This window comes from Peromyscus leucopus, chromosome 9, assembly GCF_004664715.2.
Source record: "Peromyscus leucopus breed LL Stock chromosome 9, UCI_PerLeu_2.1, whole genome shotgun sequence".
Taxonomy (NCBI): Eukaryota; Metazoa; Chordata; class Mammalia; order Rodentia; family Cricetidae; genus Peromyscus; species Peromyscus leucopus.
In genome coordinates this window covers 108626043-108649766 of record NC_051070.1, presented here as the reverse complement: position 1 = coordinate 108649766, position 23724 = coordinate 108626043, and the positions used below count along the sequence as shown (strand labels likewise).

General features: G+C 48.3%; 1 protein-coding gene across 2 annotated transcripts in view; it reads right to left on the bottom strand.

Annotated features, from left to right (window-relative positions):
• The window catches only part of Colq (collagen like tail subunit of asymmetric acetylcholinesterase), a 55780-nt gene extending 33808 nt beyond the window's left edge, over positions 1 to 21972 (bottom strand). The window contains exon 1 of one of the 2 annotated variants that reach the window (XM_028891290.2): positions 21763 to 21972. In XM_028891290.2, coding sequence (XP_028747123.1) covers positions 21763 to 21868 — 106 coding nt within the window. In that variant the 5' untranslated portion in view covers positions 21869 to 21972. Of the gene's footprint in view, positions 1 to 2704; positions 3276 to 21762 lie in introns of those variants that run through there. The other variant, XM_028891291.2, reaches the window with a different exon arrangement.
• Positions 21973 to 23724: the final 1752 nt, after the last annotated feature.

Here is a 23724-nt window from a genome sequence, read left to right as displayed (position 1 = left end):
GTAAATTTTAATTCATGTGTATGAGAGTTTTGCCTGCATGTACGTCTGTGCATGTATGCATAGTGTGTCTGAGACAGCCAGAAGAGGGCGCCTCCTGGAGCTGGGGTTAATAGCTTCTGAGTGGGTACTGGGATTTGAACCCTGGTTGTGTGGAAGAGCAACTAGAGCTCTTAACTACAGAGCCGTCTCTCCAGGCCCCCGCTGTCCTCTTTCTTGGTGGAAAGTGATAGTTATGTTTTCAAACTCTGCTCTCTCACCAGCTCTTTCCCAGTGTTGAGAAGACAGCAGAAGACAGCTTCAGCTTCTCCATGCTACCTCGGGCCAGCAAAGATGGCGGCAGGTGCACACTTGCCTCAGAAGCCTGTTCGAGTCCCCTCCAGACCCTTCCTTTTATCTCCCTTTGGCCTCAGTAGACAGCCAAGATCCAAGGCTGCAGTCCTCCAGAGGGCCCTCCCAGAGAGAACACCTGGGAGCCTGGCGGGCTGTGTGGCTAATTTGCACCATCACCATTGATTTTCCAGTCCATATATGGTCTCCAGTGTGGCCTGTCCAGCACCCTGGGAGCTCCCCTATGGAAAGAGCTTGGATCTCTCGAGGCAATCGCTCCCTTCACTTCTTCCTGGAAACTGGAGGTGTCTTCAGCGAACATAAATTAACAGCTGTTTCTGCTACCAGAGCATCTGCCTTTCACACTACCCATCCCTCCTCACTCTCCCCCTTGACCTACTTCATCCCAGCAGGTGGAGGGCTTCGATTTCTACCCCTCCCCCAACTCCAGGAGCTGTGTGTTTTTAGCCCAGTCTGGTTTATTTTCAGCTCATTCCAGCACTGAGTATTTCCATCAGGTGGATGGGGTTGGGAGTAGCACCCCCGCCCCTTCACTCTGCCTGTCAGCTAAGCCAGGGCTTCACATGTCTATTTTGGTGCTGAGTGGCTCATGAGTCTCTCTCAGGCCTGTGCTGTCTCCCACTGGAATCGTGCCTAAGCTCAGGGACCAGCCTAGAAAAGCCCCAGAAGGCTCTATTGTAATGGAAACTGGTGTGTATGTGTGTAGTACATGGTGCCTGTTGTGGCCCTGTGTACCATGTGCATGGCTCAGCCCCAGGCAGCTGCCTTAGCAATGTCAACTACCAAGGGACTCCAAGACCACTGACCTGCACTTGCCAATGCCACGTTATCTGTGGGAACTTCCCTGACAAAATAGAGGCAATGTCTAATGAAGAGTTTGGTAAATGTTTGTTTGTTTTAACATCGGAAAGGATCCTTTTCCATACTTTGTTTTGAGAAACTGAGGTGCATTCTTGGAAAGTGATTTACACCAGTGGACTCTTGGAAATATAGGAATTTGCATCCAAGAATGTGAGTCTGGGAGGCACATGGCCATGTGATACAGTACAACTCACTTTCTCAGCCCAAGGACTTAGTTTCCTCATCTCTACCACCAAGAGTTTGCCTCCAAAGGCAGTTTCTCTTGTTTTTTTGTTTTTGTTTTTGTTTTTTTAATTGGTCTAGTTTCATTTCAATCTGCAGAAAATGACATCCCACCCATACACACACATGCACACACGTGATGTCATTCACCCACATCTAACTGACAAAGTCCAAAGGCAGTTTTTAAGATAAGTATGACACCAAGATCACTGCTAGGTCTATCTTCATTTTCCTACATGCAAGACAAGCCCAGGCCACCAAGCAAGGCCACCAAGACAGCCGTTCCTGTTTCAAAGTTACACCAAATGGCATCCCTCAGAGCAAGCCAGTGTGTCACTAAAAGCCACCAAAGGAAGCAGCTATGAAAGAATACATCCTGCCTTCGTAGGTTGGAAAATGCTAAGTGCAGCCATATGCTAGTGGTCCTGCATCTGCCTGGCCACAGGGTGGTAGCCTATTAAGTTGTCTCGTCTCTCCCACCTGTTGGGATGGTGTTGGAAGGAAACATCGGACAAGGCAGGTGAAAAGCGCATGTCCCATGGCGGCGTCACTGGGTGCATCCGTGCTAGGCTGGAAGGCCCAGCAACGGTGACATCCACACATCAGCTAGCTGCAATTTGCCCAATCGTCTCTCATTCACATATTCCAGAGAAGATTTATTCCTAGGACTTCCCCTCGACCCCATCCATGCACAGACCGTACTGCCTTTGAGAAACAAATTCTGGTCCTAAAGGTGAAAGCATTTTGCAATTCTTGAAAAGGCTGTTGGGGAGGTTTGCACCAGAGTGGGCCTGGGCAGCAAGTGAGGACACATCTGCAAAGGAAGTGATTTGATGTTTTGGTGGCTGCTGCCTTTGAGCGGCATCACCCAAGCCAGTTGGCGAGCATCCCAGCCACCTAATGCCGAGGGGTGGGGGGTGGGGGTGTCATGGACCACAGAACATGGTTTTACTTCAAAGCCAAGGAGACAGCAGCTGCCAAACACCCTGGAGTCAAGGTCATAAGAGGAACAACAAACAAATTCACACACATAGGCATGTATGCAAGGCCTCCACTGACTCTATCACACCCCATTCACGCTGCAATCCTAACACTTGGCTGAGGAGTTTCAAATTTAAAGTCTGCTAATGCTCCCAGGGCAAGCTTACTGTCCAAGTCTTTTTTAAAGAACAATTCACGCACATATTCTCTCTTCCTCCCTCTCTTCTCTAACACACACACACACACACACACACACACACACACACACACACACAAGCATACACACACTTACCCAAGTAGCCAGCTGAGTGATAGAGAAGTCCTGAAATGATAAGAAGATGAGTAAAGCTGAATAATGGGCCCGTCATCATGGGGCAAGACCCAAGGCAGACTGGCCGAGGAACACAAGCTAGAGACAGGCTGAGATCTGTCACGCCCCCAAGCTGCCCGCGCCTGGCCTGCCTGGCATTTTTGGTGGGAGTCGGCCAATCCCGGCTTTGATGTTGCTTCTGCCCCAGATGCCAGGCTTTCAGGAGCCAGTCCTGAGCTCCAGGGAGCAGGGATGGGTAAGCAGCCCTGCTCTAGCTCCTCACTGATGCTTCTGCAGGCCAGGCCATGGAGATACAGTACCCTCTGCCCAGGGGATGTGAGCTTGGGAGCTTGGAGCACTGATCACCTCACACACCACTAGGAGGAAACAGCACAGTCTGTCAGCCAGGCGGCTTTTCATTGCCTCAAAACTGCCTCAGCAATACTGTTCTGGCATGCATCATAGTCGCACTCCACAGAGGGTGTCCAAGGAGACTCTGCCCTCTTCTGCTTCAGGAAAGACCTGCATGATCTCTTTGCTATATCTGGCAAGGTGTTGCCAATAAAGTCACATTCAAGATCACAAAACATGAACCATATATTGTGGGGCGTTTACCCACCACCCCCACAGCTTCCCAGAGTTTTCTTGAGTGCGAGCAGCAGGAAATATTAGATAGAAGGATTTATAGCGGAGAATCTTGCGGAGATAAACAGATAGAAAATAAAGGATAGCCTTGAGAGGGCCTGGAACCTATTCCAACGGGCCCGGACTGTCTCTGGTCCAGGGTTTTTATAGAGACGCCAAGGGGTGGAGCAAAAGACCTCCTCCCCCAGCACAGCCAAGTGCAGACCATCTCAGACACCTGCACTCAGGCCCGTGGTCCTGATCATCCTCTATTCAGACCTGCTGGGTAAAGCCACGAGGAACCCCAGAACGGGCTCCCACAATATATACCACTATGCAGTCTTCTACATATATAAATATATATGTGCATACACACATACATATATGTGTATTTCCAAGGATCATGAGGGTTGAACTCAAGACTTCATGCATTGCTAAGCATGTAGTCTACCACTGAGCTACATTCCCAGCCTCAAACCTTTTTATAGGAACCTTTCTATAAAATAATAAAGTTAGTACATGTCAGGTACACACTGAAATATGCCTGATACTGTATACCCAAAGCATGAACATGTGTAATATTCTAAACCATGGAAGATAAAGCTATTGGGACTTAGTAAAAGCACTGATTTAAGCATTTTAGCAATGAACTTTATAACAAGACTAGCCAACCTTTCCTACAAATAGCCGATATTAAATGTTTTAGGATTCCTGGGAGACATGGTCTCTGTGGCAAATTTGCCATTATACACAAAAGCAATTGTAGGCAATATCTAAAGATATGAATATGACCAGGTTCTGATAAAACCTTATTTATAAAAAATAGGAGGCATGCTGGTTTCGGCTCCTGGGCTATAGTCTGCCGACCCAGCACTATACCATCAAATGAAAGGACAGTGACCAGATCCATCCAATGTATGCATCATTCACTAGAAACATGTAGAGAAGGCCAAGTGTGTGGATGCACAGTGACTAGACTTGATTTCCAGCCTCAGGAACGTGCTCTTTAGTGTCACTGTAGAATCAGTACTGATGCTGGCATCAGGCGAACATGGCTTAATTCCTGGTCTTGCCACTTAACAGCTATGTGCCCTTGAGGAAGATGTCTGCTTGGAGTCTCAGCTTTCCCATCTGTAAAGTGGGTGTTACATAAACTACTTTGCTACTCAGTCAGGAGTATTAGAGCCAGGGCTTTTGGCATTTCTGGCACAGAAGAAGGCTCTTTATCAACCTGATTTGGACAACTTGTTCAAGGTAAACGAGTAGAGTATAGTGATGGGGTGTCTGGAGGGACTCGCAGGAGGAAGAGATGGTTGATGGAGAGAATGAAATGAGTAGTCGGAAAGGCTTCCTGGAAGAGGTGGCATTTGAGCTGAGCCTTAAAAGCAGAGCTTTTTCTCACTCAAAGTGGGGAGGAGGAGGAGAGGGAAGGATTGGGTTCGTTCCTCTGGGAACTAGGTCTAAGACATCAGAGCAGAGGTAAAGAGCACTGGTTTCTCTTTCAGCCCCCATATGGCAGCTCACTGTCTGTAACTCCAGCTCCAAGGGATCGGACACCTTCACACCAGTGCACATAAAGTAAAGTTAAATAAATTATTTTTTAAAAAGAGACATCAGGGCAGGAAGCGCTCAGTTTAGAGACCCAACAGCTGAACAACATCACCTGCATCATCCCCCCCAGTTCTCCTGTTGTGGTCGTAGTCCCCATGACAGTTTGACCAAGAATGGCCTCCACAGGCTCATCTGTGTGAATTCGTGGTCCCCAGCGGCTGGACTGCTTTGGGAAGGACTAGAAGGCATGGCCTTGTTAGAGGAGGTGTGTCACTGAGGGGCAGGCTTTGAGGTTTCAAAGACCATCACTAATCCCAGGGTGCTCTCTGCCTCTTGCTTTCCCATCCAGATGTGTTCTCAGCAGTTCCTGCCCTCATGCCTTCGCTCTACCATCATGGATCTAACCCTCTGAAGCCATAAGACAACTCAGGGCCTTCTTCTGTAAGTTGCCTTGGTCATGCATGGTGTTCTGTCACAGTAACAGGAAAAGAACCAACACAGTCCCCCCCATCCCTCTTCTTCCTCCCCCTGTTCACCTTCCTTTTGGGAGAGGTCGCATTTGCAGCCCAAGCTATCCTAGGACTGTGTGGTGCAGTTTAGGATTTCAACTTACAGTAATTCCTCTGTCCCGTGCTCCCTAGTACCGGGCTCACAGGCTGACTACATCTGACCAGATCTTTCATTTCTTCTCCCAGCATCACGTGACAAACCCTTGGAAGTTCTCCACTTTCACAGAAAAACTACTCTTTTTTCTTTTTTTATACCATGTAGAATCAGACTTTTTTTTTAAAAAAAAAAAAAAAGATCTATTCATTTTGTTTTATGTATGAATGTTTTGCATATACTTGTGCATACCACACGTGTGCTTGGTGCCCTCAGAGGTAAGAAGAGGGCACCAGGTCTCCTAGAATTGGAGTTATGGGTGATTGTATGCGGGTACAGGGAATAGAACCTGGGTCCTCTGCAAGATGTGCACTTAACTGCAGAGCTCTCTCTCTAGCCCCTGACATCAAACTTTTCCTTAAAAGATTTAACATGCAACCAGCCCAGCTGGCCACATGTCACTCCTGTGAAAGAAAGTAAGTCAGTTCTCCCCCACCCCCGTCACTGGGCCCTGAGCACCTCTGAATTTCTATTTGTTCTTAATAACAGGCTGTGAATCTATGTCCTGCATCTTTCCGTGTGTCCTTTGGCTGCTCTTTTCTGTCTTGTTCCACTTCTAACTTTATCCTGCTCTCTTTGTCTGTCTTCCCAGACACCACCTTTATGCTGCTCTTCCAGATCCCAGCCAGCCTGGGACTGAGGATCCCTGGTCCTTATCCCTGGCAGGAAATTGTTGTTTGAATGCGGATGACTTATTTTCCCGGCATATGAAAGGGCATCTGCCAGGTGAGCTCTGAGCTTCGCTCTACAGTGGCTGTACTTCCTGGTCATGGGAAGCCTCTGCAGGGCCCTGAAGAGAGGGAGGTGTGTCCCTCCTCCCTGGTATCAAGCCTCGTCCTTAGCTTCACTCCTATGCATGGGCCCAGGCCCAGCTTACTACTGACGAGCTGCCCGCAAAGGTTCATTCATAATCAGTTTCTGGTCCATCCTGCCGCTGTCAACAGGTGCCACATTCACAGTGCTTTGTCTTAATTGTGGCTCTGGGATTTATCACCCAGGCCAGAGGACCACTTCTGGAATATTGCCTCCCTGGGCACCGTTCCAGAATTTCCAGTCCCCACTGCAGCACAGGGACCTGTCATTGCAGATCACAGCCCAAATGGATTCTGTCACAGCGTCTGCCTCCACTGGCTCACCTACCACTGCTGCATAGGTTGGTGTCTGTGGCCAAGCTAATTCCAGCACCTGACCCCAGGGGCCCAGAGTTCTCATGTGAGACAAAGGTGTCCATACTGGAGACAGTGAACAACCATGATTCTATAACCCTGGCACTCCAGAGACTGAGGAAGGGGGATTGTGAGTTCTGGGTCAGCCTGGGCTACATAGAGAGACCTCATTTGAAAATCCAAGGAAAAGAGTCATTGAGATGGCTCAGAGAGTTAAGGCACTTGTCATCAACCCTGACAACCTGATTTCAGTCCCAGGGCTCTGGGACTGGTGGAAAGAGAAAACTAAGCCCTGCAAGTTGACCTTTGGTCTCTAAATGCATGTCACACATACGCATGAGTGAGCATGCATGTGCATGTATGCATGCATGCATGTACACACACACACACACACACACACACACACACACACACACATGTACACATGCACACATACTTTCAGAAGACTACAGAGCAGAGCCCAGGATCCTACCAGCCATAGGGCACTTCAAATCTGTTGTCCCATCTCCAGACCTCCCTGGGCAGTGGGAAAGCTGAAGAAGGCCACTGACAAAGACTGCCCCTCCCCGCTTGACAGGCTTCACTGACTCCTCTTGACTGAGACTCCAGCTTGAACTTGGGCTCCTGCTTCCATTCTTACAGTTGCAGTACCCTGCCCCCACCCCAACTAATCAACTAAATGGACTTCTCCTTCTTGACATTAACTCAAGTCCTCATCTCCACTCTTGACCTTAAGTAGCTCTGCTTTTGACAAACTCTTGTGGCTGGTTTTGCCAGTGTCCCGCTACCCTAGTACTTTTCCATCCACTCATCCAACAGGCTCCGCCAAGTCCCCACCTGTCCTTGTACTGGAGCTGATCTAGACCTTTGTCTCCCACAGAGCTAGTCAATGGCAACAGCCTTGAGTTCTACTAAAAACTGCCTCCAGATCCACTGCCTATGTTGTCTTGAGATAGTCCCCCTGAACATTCTACCAGAGTCTACAGACATTTATTGAATGCTTATGCATGCTAAGCTTTTCTACACTAAAACAATGATGATCCTGGGTTAGCACTTTCCACACATTTTGCCATTAGTCCTCTTGGCTAACCATCTCCATTTTGTGGAGGGGAAAATGACTCTTGGTGAAACCATGTTAATAGGTCTGGACTCCACAACTAGAACAGACTTGGAAATGGAGTTCATAAGGAATTTTACACAGAGCTCTGTGAAGACGTGGCCTCCCACAGCCACCTTAGCCAGGAGGACAGCTCACTTGACCCCAGCTACTTGTACCCTTCCCATTCTTCTCACTACTTGTGTGGAGCCAGCAGCTCCCTTCCATTCTGATCACCCCCTACCCAGCTGGCTACCTCCCTCCCAGCTTCTGACTATCCATCTCAGGACTGTCTGGGATTTGAAGTTGTACAGAGAAGGTTGACATTTCCCTGGAGAGTTCACCACTCCACAGGCCAGTGCAGCCCCTGGGAACTGGAGCATGTGACCATTCTTGCCAATAGTTTTGAGTGTGGGGGATTCTACCCCTGAGGGATGGTGGAGCCATAATATGGAACAGACCCACAGCTTGAGTGCCCACCTGGAGAGGAGGCATCCCCCACTATGGATGCTGAACTGTGATTAGAATTTTTTTTCTCTTTAGACAAGTTCTATGTAGCCATGGTTGACATGGAACTTACTATGTAGGCCAGACTGGGAACACGGGGCACAGTGCCCAGTACCACTCAGAGAACAAACACCTAAAGTCAGAGATGAGATTGTACCTAAAAAAATCTGTCTGGGGACGTGGCCATTTACCAATACTAGCAGCCTGTCTGCTTTTATTTTATTTTTGTTAGTGCATAAAATAATAGGTTTCCTATGATCATGTTCTCACTCATATGCCATCATTCCTTGCTCTTATTCACCCCTTCCCTCTCCATCCCTTCTTTCCCAAGTAATTCCTTCTGTATTCGTGCCATATAATTATATACATATGTATGTATGTCTAGATTCTATATAAAGAAAACATGACTATATTCTCCCCTCGTTAACCTCTCTTGCTAACCTCTCCCAACTCCTTTAGATTCCTTTCTCCAATTTTATAGGTCACCTATTTTCATTATATGTATATATACATATATATAATTATTATATATGTTATATGGTTATGATTATTGAGTTTATATTTAAATATAGAGAAATCCTACATTTCTTTTTTAAAGTTTTTATGATTTATCTTCATAATGTGCATGTGTGTGTGCGCCCATGTGCTGTGGCATGTATGTGGAGGTTAGAGCCAACTTATAGGAGTGGTTTCTCTTCTACCAGGTGGGTCACAGGCATTAAACTCAAAAATCAGGCTTGGTAGCGTGTGCCTTTACTGCCGAGCCTTCTCTCCACCCAGTCACAGCCAGGGCTCAACAGAATGAGCTGCCTGATTGGCTTTCTCAAACACCTTTACCTTCTCTACTCTTCAAAGCGGGCAGAGTCTTCAAGACACTTTAAAATCTACCAAACAGTAAGAGGAAGAAGACAGATGGCTGAACAGGTGGTGGAGAGAGCATGGCCAAGCACTGTCTCAAGAGAATCTGAGTGGTTGGTGATTCACTGTTGAGCTGTGGACTGATGTATCTCAGACCAGGTGGCTTCATCAACACACACTCACTTCTCATAGGTCTGGTCCCTAGAAATCCAAAGTCAACATGCTGAAGGTTCAGATTCTCCTCTGTTCTTCCTCACTGGCTCATGAGCAACTGGATGCCATCTCGCTATGTCCCTCCATGCCTCTCCCCGGTGCCTGTGTCCCTGGTCTCTCTTGTCCAAGTCTCCATCTTTTATAAGGTCACTGGTCAGAGTGGATTAGGGTTCACCCTAAGGCTTTTTTAACTCAGTCACTTCTTTATAGGCCCCATACCCTCAACAGTCCCATTCAGATGTACTGGGGGGCTGTGAGGAATCTTGCAGAAGGGTGGGCATCATTCAGCCCACAGCATCTGAATACTTGTGGCCCCTGAACAATTCTTTTCACAATTTTTTTAATTTTTGAAATTATTTATAATAATAGAGAAATTTTGAAAATTTGAGCAAGCAACTTAGAACTACAATGTAAAGGTTGAGGCAGGTTCGCCCTGCACCTCTGTTGACCCATCTGGGCGCCCTGAAGCCACACACAGGTTAGCTGTCAATGCTTGGAGGAGTTTGCAGCCACTCATCATGAGGACAAGACACCTCCTCCCCACCCCACCCCCACATGCCATAAAGACACCTTGAGAGGAGCTACAAGGAAAAATGAGAACCACCTCCTGGTTTCATCCAAGCCACATATCCACAGTACCTCCTTTGCCCACAAGAACAAAAGAAAACAAATCCACCCCCTTTCCTTCCACAGGGGAATTGTCTTGGATCTCATCTAAAGGAAGGCATCTGCTTCTTTGAGTTCATGCTCTAATTTGACCAAATGGCCTGTGGATGGAGAGGGAGGAGGAGACAATGTTATTAGGAGACCAGGGAACATCGAGAAGCCTCCTCCATGCTGGCTGCGCCTTGCCTGGGAATTCAATTACAGCAGCCGGCATCAATCAGCAGACACTATTAAATCTTCTGCTCAGCTTGACAGGGAAGGCCAAGGTTGTGGAATTATTCAGGAAATCTGGCCACAGGTCAGCCGCCAGGGCCTGCAGGGTGAGTTATTGCCAACACCTGCTGACAGCTGTGGACAGGTGGAAAGACCCTGTATTTCCAGGCCTTCATTTTTCCACGGTGACACTTTGCTATGGAAACTTGAAATACAAAACTTCACGGATCACTTCACCCCTTCCCCTAAATGCCCTTTCCATCTCAACCTGCTATATAAGTTGTCTGGGGTTCCACAACAAGTGGAAAGAGAGAAGCTGGATTCCTGGGAGCCCTTGAATGCCCAAGGCATGGACAGCATCTGACCAACTCAACCGAATCCCTGTATTACAGAAATTGGGGAACACGGGGTTGCCCCTTTGGACTCTGTTGAGCAACAAAGCTTCAATGGAGCAAGTTGCCAAGACAAACCTGAGGCTTTCTGTAACCTTTTAATTGCAGAAAACCCCATCTTGGCTTTCTCAGTGCTGAGATTGCTGCTGTGTGTCACCATATCTAGCCCTCTTAGCTCCTCTACACACATCCAGATGATTATTCTGTCTCACTATATTGCAGGAGGCATGGTGGTCTCTGTGCTCACAGATAAGCACTGGGGGACCCTGGAGTGTTAAATACACAGGGTTGTTCCTTCAAGAGAAGGGATGTATAATCGGTTACCTGCCCTGAAAGCTGTGAACAGACATGGTTAACAGCCTGGTGACCTTTGCACTATCTGTGTGGTGAAGACCACACCAGATCCCCCACCCCCAGACCCTCACCATAAGCCTGTTTTTCTCAGTCAATCTATGGAACTCATCTTTGTGAACTTTACAAAGAGTTCTGATGTAGTCACATCTGATCTGTATTTAGCTTACTTTGTTCCTCAAAGAGATTTATATGTGCTTTGTTGTGCATGTGGGATTGAGTTAACACCAGGATAAGTTTTCACCAAATTATGCTGTGCTTAGATATACCTAAAATAAACCACTTGGGGTCAGACTCCAGACATTTGAACCAACAGTGGCTACTGAGTTATGTTGAACCAAACTACCTTCTTGCCTCTCACAGATGGTTGCTCTGCTGGCTGTGGTGGTGGCAGAGACCCCCACACTACATAAAATGCACCGACATTCTTTTATACAGCTTCATAACATTTCTCCACTTGGAAGAACCAAAATGTGTCCACGTTATTCCTTTTGATGTGCAATCAGGTGACTTGCAAACATTCACTAGATGGAAATGATGCCCCCAATCACCTTCTTCCTTATATGCTGTGTGTATTGTGGATGAGTTTCCAGAAACACAAGTCGAGTCAGGGAGTGTGTTTACATGTGCTGTCTGCTTCACTCCACAAAGCCATAAATGAGCCATTTGCACGAGCGCGCGCACGCGAGACACACACACACACACACACACACACACACACACACACACACACACACAGCTCAGGGAAATCATGAATAAGGAGGGCAGAAACCATGTAAGAGCTGGTGGGGGGGGTGCTATGAAGTTGACCTGGCTGCTGGACTCATAAGAGGCCATGATTATCTGCACGAAATCAAGCTGCATATAAATATATACTCTGCATATGAGAGAAATGTTGTATTTGCCAACCTTCCTCGAAACCCTCTCCTGTTCCCCTCTCTATTTAGGCCATTTCATCCCCCCACACAGGCCCCTTCCTATTTTCATATGGAAACATACATGTTAATAAATGTTTTTATCGGGCCGGGTGGTGGTGGCGCACGACTTTAATCCCAGCACTCGGGAGGCAGAGCCAGGCGGATCTCTGTGAGTTCGAGGCCAGCCTGGGCTACCAAGTGAGTTCCAGGAAAAGCGCAAAGCTACACAAGAGAAACCCTGTCTCAAAAAATAAATAAATAAATAAATAAATAAATAAATAAATAAATAAATAAATAAATAAATGTTTTTATAGTTCTATGCACGATAATTATAAACATGTATTATCTCTGTGTTTATGAATAGTGTCTGGAGTCCTTATTTGAGAGAAACATGGTATTTGTCTAAATCTAGTTTGTTTTGCTCAACAGGATGCTCTCCGGTTGCAGACACCTTCCTGAAAATGGCACAGTTTTCTTCTTTACAGCTGAAGAAAACCCCATTGTGTTTGCATTCCACATTTTCTTACCCTTTCATCTGTTAATGGACATCTAGGCAGCTCCCATACCTTGGTTTCTATGACTAGCACTATAATAAACCCAAATGTGTGGGGATATCTGAAAAAGGCTGATGCAGAGTCCTCTTGGGGATGTGCCCAGGACTGGTATAGCTGGACTATCCAGTGGCTCTCTCTCCAGTGTCTGAGGAACCTCCACACAGACTTCCATCATGGCTCCATAGTCCTGCATTCCCACCAGCAATGTGCAAGTTTCCACAGTATGCAAGGTTCCACAGTATGCAAGGTTCCGCAGTGTGCAAGGTTCTGCTCCTCCCCATCCTTCACAGCGTTTACTGCTGCTTGCTTCCTTCTCTTTTCCTTTTTGGTTTTTTGGGGTAAGGCCTTAGTCTGTAACCCAGGTTGGCCTCAGACTCACATCAGTCCTCCTGCCTCAGCCTCCCTAGAGCTGGATTTACAGTTGGTTATCTTGATGACAGCCATTCTGACTGTGGTGAAAAAAAAATCAGTGCAGCTTTGATTGGCATGTCCCTGATGCTAAGGGTGCTGAACTTTTCTCACATATCTGTTGGCTTATTTGCTTCTTGTAAGAACTGTCCATTAGTTCATTCGGAGAGCCTGGCTCTCCTTAAGCCACCTCAGGCTTCTACATCTGCTTCCTTTTTTTTTTTTTTTTTTTTTTTTTTAAGATTTATTTATTTATTATGTATATAGCATGTATGACTGCAGACCAGAAGAGGGCACCAGATCTCATTACAGATGGTTGTGAGCCACCATGTGGTTGCTGGGAATTGAACTCAAGACCTCTGGAAGAACAGCCAGTGCTCTTAACCTACGAGCCATCTCTCCAGCCCTGCTTCTGCTTCCCACAGACATTCCATCAGGGAGGGAGCATGTCACTCAAATGCAAACCAATGTGGCTCCCACAAGGCCCAGCTGCCTTCTAGACTCTGGGGTCTTAATCCTAACCCTCCACGTTGAGAATTTGGTTTCTGTCTTATCATGGAGAATTTGGAAGCTTCTAGGCACCACCATGAGGTTTACCCCAATCAAAATGAACAGAAAGCAGCAAGCCAGTTTCCACCTCTCCTGGCAGTGAGACCCTGCAGACCCCTCAGATAAGGCACCAGTTGGCCTCTGGAGTGAACGAGGGTCTCAGCAAGAGGGAGCTCCAGTTGAGTAGGCAGGTTTCTGCAAGTAGCATGGCTGGTGTCACCCCACCCCTGCCTTCCACGTCACTGAAGCTAAGGAGGCCTCCCTGGCGCGTGAATCCCAGAGGGAAGTCCCTGAAGCAAGAGGGCAGCTGTTGGGGCTTTCCCAAAGTCTTCAGAGCCCGGCAGCTGGAGGGTGGTGGGACTGGGCTGGAGCAGAGGAGGGTCCAGGGAGGCGGGAAGTGGGTGGGTCTGCACAAGTCTCACTCACACTCCTCTCCTTCCTCTTTTCAGTCCTCATCCCAGATAGGTGACTGTGAGACTCCACCAGCTGCGTGCTTCCTCTCAGCTGTCCCCAGCTCCCAACTCCCCCGTGTTTTCATTGGTTGCCATGGGGAGATAAGTACGGGTTTGAATGGGGAGATGCTTGGTGCTCAGAGATGGAAGCCTGTCAGGTTTATTTTTAAAGACATCAGGGAAGCCTGTGGCCAGGGAAGGAGAGCGTCTTCCTTCTCTAGGGCCTGGTAGAAAATGGAATTTCCTGCTTTAATTCACTAAGTGCTTTAAGCAAAAAGTTATTTAGGTTTTTTGGTTTTGATGCAATAAACTGTAAGGGTAAATTATAACCTTTTGATGTGTGTGTCTACACACAGTGAGATTCTGGAAACAAGATAAAAAAATGTATGAATCTCATAGGTTACGTGACAGGTACTATGCACAGCACTGTAGTGTTCATAATGAGCCTCCTCAATCCCAAGAACGTATTTATGAGTTAGATACTTTTAGTGTGATGGATGATAATTTGCCTAAGGTCACAAAACTATAAGAAATATAGAACTTGACCCCAAGGAGCAGAATGCCAGAAATTCAATTCCCAATGCCACTAGAGTTGCCTCTGTGATGATTTGGGGAGAAAGCTTGGTTCCCAAGACTTGGTTGGTAACTATCCCAGCTCCATCTTCCTGGGGTCCCCAGTAGCATTGAAATCCGTGACCCGTGTGGTGACCAGTTCAGGAAAACACCTTGCGTTGACCTTGAGTTTCACTTCTTCACTGCTCCACCAGGTAACACACAGCTTGCACCACATTCCTGTCTGCTGCATTTAATCTGCTAGCATTTAAACAAAGCTTAAGATCAACGTGGCACACTGAGTGGCCCCTACCGATGTCTAGACTTGAACTTTGGTACTTGTAAACGCTACCCTGTGTGGGAAAGGGCACTGTGAGTGAAACGAAGATATCTGAAGGAAGGAGACGTTCCTGGGTAATCCAGGAGGTTCCTAAATGTGATCACAGGTGTCCTTAGAAGAGAGGAGCAGAGGCTGAGGGATGTAGCTCTGTGTTAGAGTGCTTGCCTAAAAGGTGCAGAGCCTCTGGGTTCACACCCCAGCACCACAAACAAACACAAGAGACTGAGAAAGGAGATCTGAGAAGAAAGGCTACGTGAAGCAAGATGCAGCATGGCTGCATATGAACACAGGAAAGAAGGCTGGGAACCAATGAATCTGAGACACACAGCTTTTATCTAGAAAAGATAAGGAACTAAGTCTTCCTTGGGCCCTTGGCCTCCCCGCAAGTGGAAATTATTTCAGACTTTGGACCTCTAAAACTGTAAGAGAACAGGGGTCTTATGCCAGTGTTGGAGGTGAGCCGTATCCACAGGAAGCTAATCAAGTAGCTGCAATGAGCTGGAGCAGGGTTTCCAAAGTGTGGACCATGGACCTGCAGCCCAGCAGCATCGAATGCACCATGGTGATGCAGATGCTTGGGCCCACCTTAGAACCTAGGAATCAGAATCTCTTGGGTTGGGTTCCAAGGAACTGCATTTCAACAAGCTCTCACTGTCTCTGATGCTGGCTATAGTGCAATGGTTAGCCATGGCTAAACCTTTGATCACCAGAACTTGAAATTCTGCCCATGCTTGATCCACAGCCTACAGATTTGGACCTCATTGATCTGTTCAGCTTAGAAGCTGAGCCTCTGGTGAGCTCCTTAGATGGTTCTAACTGGGTCGGGTACCCACACTGTGTTATGAGGGACTGATGTGGAGTGCTCCCTCCAGTACTACGTTATGAGGGTTGCTGATGTGGAATGCTCCCTCCAGAACTGTGTTATAAGGGACTGATGTGGAGTGCTCCCTCCAGCACTGTGTTATGAGGGACTGATGTGGAGTGCTCCCTCCAGACTCAGATGTGCCGAGTCTGGAGACCTAGAAAGGCATTGGAGGCTGAGAAGGGAGGGAAAGGCAGAGACCAAGCCAGCAGGGCTTCTGGCCCCAAGGCCTAGGGTCACATGCCCAGAGGGGCTCAAAGTGGTAGATATAATTAGAAGACTGAAGCAGGTGTAAGGCAGGAGGGCGTGGAGACACTGGATGAGTAGAAACGGACTCTCCATGCAGTGACATGCCATCCCAAAAGGAGGGATCAGGACCACAGGTCAGTCAGCCTTCCAAGAGATCTGTTTTTAGGAGAGGCCAGAAATAAAGTATAAAATAAACAATTAAAGCTATTTGACCCTCAACTCTCTGGCTCTCCATGGTCCAAAGCATGAAGGCAGTCACCAGCAGGCCAGCTAGGACAAGTTCTCAGAGATGATTGACAGACGTTCCCTGTGGGTAGAATAACTGTGTCTGTGTGCTTCAACCCACTTGCTGGCGCACAGTTGGCTCTCATTAAAATTTAGCTGAATGAACGAATACTGCCACAGTATCTCTGTGAGACAGAGACTGCTCTGCCCATTTTACAGACGAGGAACTTGAGGCCTCCCCAGTGAAATGAACTTCATCACCATCTACTTCATAGCCGTGGCAGTCAGAGCTGAAACACAGGACCTCCTACTGTGGGGGATGCTGTAAAGAGCAAGTGCTTCTGTAGCTGTCAGAGAGCTCATAACAGAGAGGTTGGGCCAATGGTGACAGTCATGGGCAGTACTCATGAGCGTTAGGAACACTTAAGGAAGGCCTGTCACCAGCTTCTTGTATGTCACATGGAAGTCAGAGGCTCTCTGTCTCCAAAGAAACTGTGCTGCTTTTGTGTGATTATACATCAGAGGAAGGCAGCCCTGGGTATGCTGAAAGGTAGTGGGGAGGGGTGCAGGGGAGGTCAGGATGACCAAAGGGAGAACCTTCCATCTCCCATACCACTTCTGATTTCAGAGAGATTGGGAGTGGGGAGGCCCCTGCTTCTATAGAGGATTGGGATGGGGCTTGCAGAGGCCTGGGACCCCCTAGAGAGCCCTGTAACTTAAGAATCCTCCCTGATTTTATTATCCAGAGGAAATATGGGGAGCTAAATGAGAGGAGACGGCTTGCAAGTGCATTATGGGACATTAAACAATAGCTGATCAGCATCAGACGCAAACAAATGACCCATGATCTAGTGCCAGAGTCTAGATGGCCCACAGATGGTGGTCTGGCTGGCTTCCAGTCAGCAGAGTGGTAGCTGGACATCAGAGAGGCCACAAAATGTAGCAAGAGAGGATTCCAGCACATAAACAGATTCGCATCCTTCCAAGTGATCTCACTCTACTACGCTAGATTTGTGTCTTTTCCCTGATCTGGATCCTGACATTTGGATCCACAAATGCCATAGGGAGTTCCTGCCTGCCTTCTTGCTTGTCTGGGAAATCCTTTACAGAAGAGGAGTATGTGTCCATGTAGACAGAGGGTAGGATGGCTCACAGGCCTAAAGAAGTTTGTGGAATTGCCTTGGTTACAGGGGGGTCCCATCCTCCCAAACACCCTGACTCAAACTCATCTCACTAGTACACCCTTTAGGTCTGATTTTTTTTTTAGACCCCTACTAAAATAGAAGTACTAGAGAGATGAATGAGTGGCTGGGCAAGTCATGTACATGTTTATAAAGTGATGGTCAAGCTGAGCGTGGAAGTGTGTGTCTGTAATCCTAGCACTTGGGAGATGAGGCATGCAGTACTAAAGAGGTCACTTGCACAAGTATCTGGGCAGAAGCAGGCTTGGTCTACATTGATGAGCCCTGGACATGGAGGCAGGATTCCAGTCTCCAGATCTCCAGCCCAGCTGTGTGGCCTAAAGTACACTGTTTAACTAACCTCTCAGTGCCTCTGCATCTTCTTCAAAGAAGTAAGAGCATGGCTCCACATCCCCCCAGGGTGTGTGTGGATATCACATCCATCTTATGGGAGGTCTGTTCCTCCGGAAACATTACCTTTGGGCCTATGCCTTATCCTCCTGTAAGCACAGTCATTAAGCTCTACCTATAAGGGGGCACTAGCACCAAGTTGGTCTACAGATCCAGACAGAGGCCTGCCAGGGTCGCCCATATCATGCCAGATGAGACGACCCTTGGGTGACCCACAAAACATGAACTTCAGTAATCAACAACTCTAGTTTTACACTACGGATGGTAGCTTATTGCCCAGCAAATGGCTGAGGCAGTCCACTCCGGGCTCCTGGTATTCAGAACAGAAACTGTCCTGAGATGTACCTTCCTTTGGAGGGAACCACAGCGGGGGCATGCCTTTCTTCAGTGTTCACTGGACCGTCCATGGTCACCACAATGAAAACCAGTTCCTGTGCTGCCTACAGTCAGGGTCACGTGTCTCGTTCCCCTCAACCTCTCTTGGTGGTTTCAAAACCATTCCCTAGCTTTCACCATTTTTCTTCCCCACCGTGCTATTTAGCCCAAATAGCCTTGAACTTGAGCTTCTCCTGCCTCAGGTCACCAAAGTGCTAGGATCACAGGTGTGCACCATCACACTCTGCTTATTGTAATCAGACTTGCCATCTACCTTTCGGGCTAGCTAGACGGTTTGCAGGTAAAGGTACCTGTCACTGAGACTGGAGAACTAAGTTCCATCCCTGGACTTAGGGGAAGGAGAGAACCAACTCCTGTAAGTTGTCCTCTGACCATGTGCACCCCTTACCATCACACATTAATAAAAAATGTAAAAAAAAGAAAAAATCTGCCTGTTGTCACTGCATCACACACAGGCAGCGTGTGAGCCTGAAGAATGATGCTCAACATTAACAGACTGGGACAAGAGCCTGAGATAGTAGTGTCAAACACCTGAACTCGAGAGCTGGGATTAACTCACAACTTCGGTCTCTTCGGTGCTTTCTCCTCCCTGATTGGTCTTCTCTGCGACCCAGTGGAGGCTGTTGGGTAATGCACACCTGGTTCAGAGAGCTGGGGCTATTGCGTGGTTCAGCAGTAGGGTCCTTCCCGAAGAGGAGGAAGGGTGCCTACCCCACCATGAGGGGGAGCACTTCCTGCAGCGAGACCTTCCTCCACCACAGTCCTGGAGAACTCAGAGCCAGTGCTTCCACACGGCCCCTAGAACACAGGCTGCATCCCGCTGGCCTCTGAGAGACCCCGAAGCACTCTACACACTGCCGGCACACAGCAGACACAGTGGCCCAGAGAAACAGTTTTCCTGGTGCCTCTCGCCTCAGCATCCACCCAGCTTACCTTCTTCAGAGCAGTAAGGACGTACAAAGTTCGGGCTAGGGGACATGAGATCAGTCAGAATGTAGGCGGGTATTTGAAAGGGCTGCTGTCAGCCTGACTCAGGAACTAATTTCAGGACGGTGCTTTGGGGAAGCCACCGCCACTCGAGGAGGGAAGCAAAGTGAAGCGACTCCCGCAGGGAGGGACAGCAGGTACTTGTGCTACACTGGTAGCCGTGTTCCTGGTTGACCTCATTGTTCGGCCAAATGTCTGAAGCCTGCATTCCTAACCACAAGATCCAGGGTTGGTGAGGCTTCCAGAGGCCTGAGGGGTAGGGGTGTCGCTCCTCACTGGGGTGCTTGCAGGGCTTGTTTAAGGCCCTGGGTTCAATCTCTGGCACTATGAAAAGGGAAAAGAAGTAACGAGGATGGAAAAAGAGGGAGACGGAAAGGAGGAAGGAAGAAAAGGGGAAGGGCGGGTGAGCCTGTGCATGATGTGGGCAGGTGAGTGGTGTTTCCCTCGCTGGAGGCTCCGCCCCTGTGCCCCACACACTGATCGTCTGCATCAAGGAGCTCCACTCTTAGACCTCGGCTTTGGGTGGGGTTTGGATGATGGGAGGTTCTGCCAGTAGGTGGTCGGGATGGGAGAGAGAGAGAGAGATGGAAAACTCCCCTCCTCCCTGCTCTGGGTCCCTGTGTGACTTCACTTATGCTTGGCAGCCCTCCTGCAAGGCTTCAAGGCTCCTGGAATCCACTTCCCCACTTCCTTCTCAAGCACAGGATGGTAATGTCTTCCTGCAGTCACAAATCCCTGTGTCTCTCAACATTGCAGGTGACCCGACTCACCCGAAAGTGAGCCCTTTACTCAAGTTTTTACATTTGAACCATCCAAACTGCATCTTGTCACTGTTGTGTCCTGACCAGTACAACCTGCAAAAACCCTTCTCTAAGAGATGGCTACACTGCATAGGGTCTCTTCTAAGTGGGCAGTTCTAATTACAGGCTCTTTTCTGTTTATTTTTGAAGGCCTTAATGACATAAATTTTTTGCATTTTTTTACATAAATAATTTAAAAATGTGGACAACCCCCACAACCTACAGACAGGGGAGTTTTTTGTTCTTTCACTCAACAAGTAGTTATGGAGCATCTACAGATCCAACAGTGTTCTGACCCTGGAAATATTTATAATTACAGCCGCAAAAGATGACACATTCCCTGCCCCCATGGTGCTTATCATCTCTGCCCAACTGTCGCCCAGACCGCTCATGAGAGGCGGAGCTGAAACCAGAGAATCGAGTTTTCCTAATTCCTAAGTCCTCAGCAGATTCTCAAAGAAATATATAACCCAAATATAACAAAGAAACAAACACTAGGTTGGATCAAATTAGCTACCGAGTCCTCTTGGGATTCTTGAAACAGGGTCTGTCTCACTAAGAAACCCAGGCCAGTCTTGAACACACTATCTTTCTGCCTCAGCTTCTCAAGTGCAGTCATGGGGGGGGGGGGGTCGCCACACTCGCCGATCAGGCTTCCCTGTGGATAGGAAAATACCTCTCCACAGACCAGATGAACTTGTGGGAGACATGCTGACACACACTCTTGGTGGCAGCCACCTGCTTTTCCTGCCTCCCTCCTCCCGCAGTGTTCTCCTGGCCTCTCCCGTCTCCCACTTCTTCTGTTTCTCACACTTGTATAATTAGCCTCACGGCAATCTCCCTGTCACTCACTTAGGGCCTGCAGGGTTTGGCAGCACAGCTTGCCCAGGAGCTGTTTTTTATGAATGGAGAGAGGCTGGGGGTGGGTCCAGAGGAATGCCCTCCCTGCGTTTCACAGGCAAAGACACAGAATCAACTGCGCTGCCTAGGAAACAGGCTAAAGGTGTCTTGGAGCCGTGGCTTTGGTGCATGAGGGAGCTGCGAGGAGACAAGCAGCAAGCCTTGGGGTCTGCTTGCCTTCCTCAGGCCCTCTGGAGATACCCAATTTCCTCAGAAAGGTTTGAAAAGTAACCCAATACTTCCCCTGTACCAGGTCAGGCAGGGCCATGACAACAGCCTGGTGCCTGCCGCCAAGGTTGCCAGGCTGGCTGACCAAGCAAGCGCCTTCCCCAGCCCTGCACCCAGCAGATGCACCCATCTGGCTCCAGGCCCGCGGACCCTCTGGAGGCCCTCGCTACTCCTAGTGCCTCTATATAGGTTGTCAGAGCTGAAGAAAGCCCAACAGGAGAGCAGCCGGGGCTGAGGAGAAGGAAAGCCTAGTCCTGAGCCAGCAAGGGACAGGGATTCCCCGATGACAGAGGCCAGGCAGAACCCCCTGCCCTTCAGCAAGGTTAACAGAGAGATGTTTGCTCCCCGGCAGGCATCTTGAGGTAAGCCCCACTGGGAGGAGGTCAGAGATAGACTTATAGAAACACCTGGGGCTCACTTCTCTCTCCCCAGCTCCCAATTTCCTGCCCCAAATGAATCATGCAGCAAGCAGGCAGGAGAGGCAGGGGCATGGTTTATAGTCTGACTTTGAGCAGCTGAGTAGCAACAGTCAGAGCAAGGACAGAAGGGCCTTCGGAGACAAGCTCGGGTGACAGGAGGCATCCTGGGTGACCATCTCCCCCGAGCCTTCCTGTGCTAAGAGGAGAATGTCAAAAATATCGGGACATATTGCTAGACAATCTTGAGCAACCCCACCCCACTTTCTGCCCCTGCCAGACGGAAGCGAGGAAAGTCGTGGTCATCAGTTACCTGCTGAGACTGGAAGGACACTGTTGATGAAAGTCGGCTGAGATACGATGGAGCAGAAGAAGAGTTGGAGATAAATTCCCAAAGTCATTGGAGTCAGGACAACCATGCTGGCCAGGTCTGGTAAATATCACGTTAGTGGGCAGGCTGCGGGGGGCTCTCCTAGCTCTGCTTTGTCCTGCTGCTGTCTGCCTCTCTCTCTCTCTCTCTCTCTCTCTCTCTCTCTCTCTCTCTCTCTCTCTCTCTCTCTCTGCTTGCCTCCTTCCTTGCCTGCCTCCCTCTCCCCCTCCCTCTCCTCTCGCCATGCCTCTATCAAGAAAGAATGCCAACCATCTCCCATTAACCCGTCTCCGCACTACACAGGGTTATATTTATCTCAAGTACTGGGTCAAATGCCCACATTAAAATTAAGATGTCAGAATTTTCCTTTTTTGAGTCTGAGGTAAGTGGCTATTGAAAACATGATAAAGAGGGCAGCCAAGGCTCCAGTGTTTACCTGCAGCCATCCTCAAAGGCAGATGAGTTTCCTACTCTGTTATCCACCCTCCTCTACATACTTGAAACACAGCCCTGCCTTAGCACTAATCAAGTCTCCTGGTGCGAACTGCCTTCCATGAGGCAAGCTGCTGGCCTGGGACAGTCTTACTTGCAGGTAACAAATGCAAGTTGAACTGGGACTTTCTGCTGGAGAGCTTGCATTTCCAAACAGTTGTCACCACGAAAAGTCCCTCCCACCCTCCAAGCTCAGCCCTTTAACCTTGTGCAAAGCAAAGCATATGAGAACAGTAAAGGGACATAAAAGTGAACCACTAGTTATCAAATTATACTTGGAGCAACAGCATCATTAACTTAATCTTGCTTAGACAAAAGTTCTTCAAACGAAAATAATTACCAGGGCTAGAGAGATGGCTCAGGAGTTACAAGCATGTGCTCACAAAAAGATCCAAGTTCAGTTCCAGCATCTATGCTAGGTGGCTTACAACTGTCTGTGACTCTAGCTCCATGGATGTGATGCCTCTGGCCTCCCAAGCACCTGCACTCATGTGCACATACCCCCACACACATGTGCACATACTCCCACACACACTTAGAAACATACCCCCACATATATGCATACATCTCCCTACACTCATGTACACCTACTCCCACACACATGCACATGCCCCCCCACATGTGCACATACACACTTGTGCATATACCCCCACTCATGTGCACATAACCCACACACATGTGCACATACCTCCACATGCATGCACATGCCCCAACTCATGTGTACATACATATACACACACATGCACATATGCACACATACATGTACATGTCCCATACACACTCATGTGCACATACCCCCACACACACATATGTGCACATACCTCCACATGCATGCACATGCCCCAACTCATGTGTACATACATATACACACACGTGCATATATGCACACATACATGTACATGTCCCATACACACTCATGTGCACATACCCACACACACACATATGTGCACATACCCCACACACGTGCTCATAACCCCCCATAATTTAAAAAATAAATAAAAAACAAAATAAAAATATATCCTTAAGAGAGTTTATAAAGACTATTATAGTGATTCTTGGATTTAAAAAACAATTAAGGCACCCCTTCCCCTCAGTTTCACACTAAGGCTCACAGCCCTAGCAGCTGTATTAGAGGTCAGAGCAGTCCTAGGGACCCCAGGGAAGACACCACCCATTGCCTACTAAACCCCTTTAAGTCTGTCCAACAACCCCAGACTGCACCCCCACCCCTGGGCCTCATATCTCAGCCTACAACTTTGAAAGAAGTCTTTGGCTTTACCAAAGACCAGGTGGGCTTAAGGAACCTCAGCTAAGACACTGCCCACCACCAGCTAACACTCATTAAAACCCACCCAACAACCCCAGACTGCACACACCCCCACACCCTCCAACTCCTCATCCCTAGCTCCATAC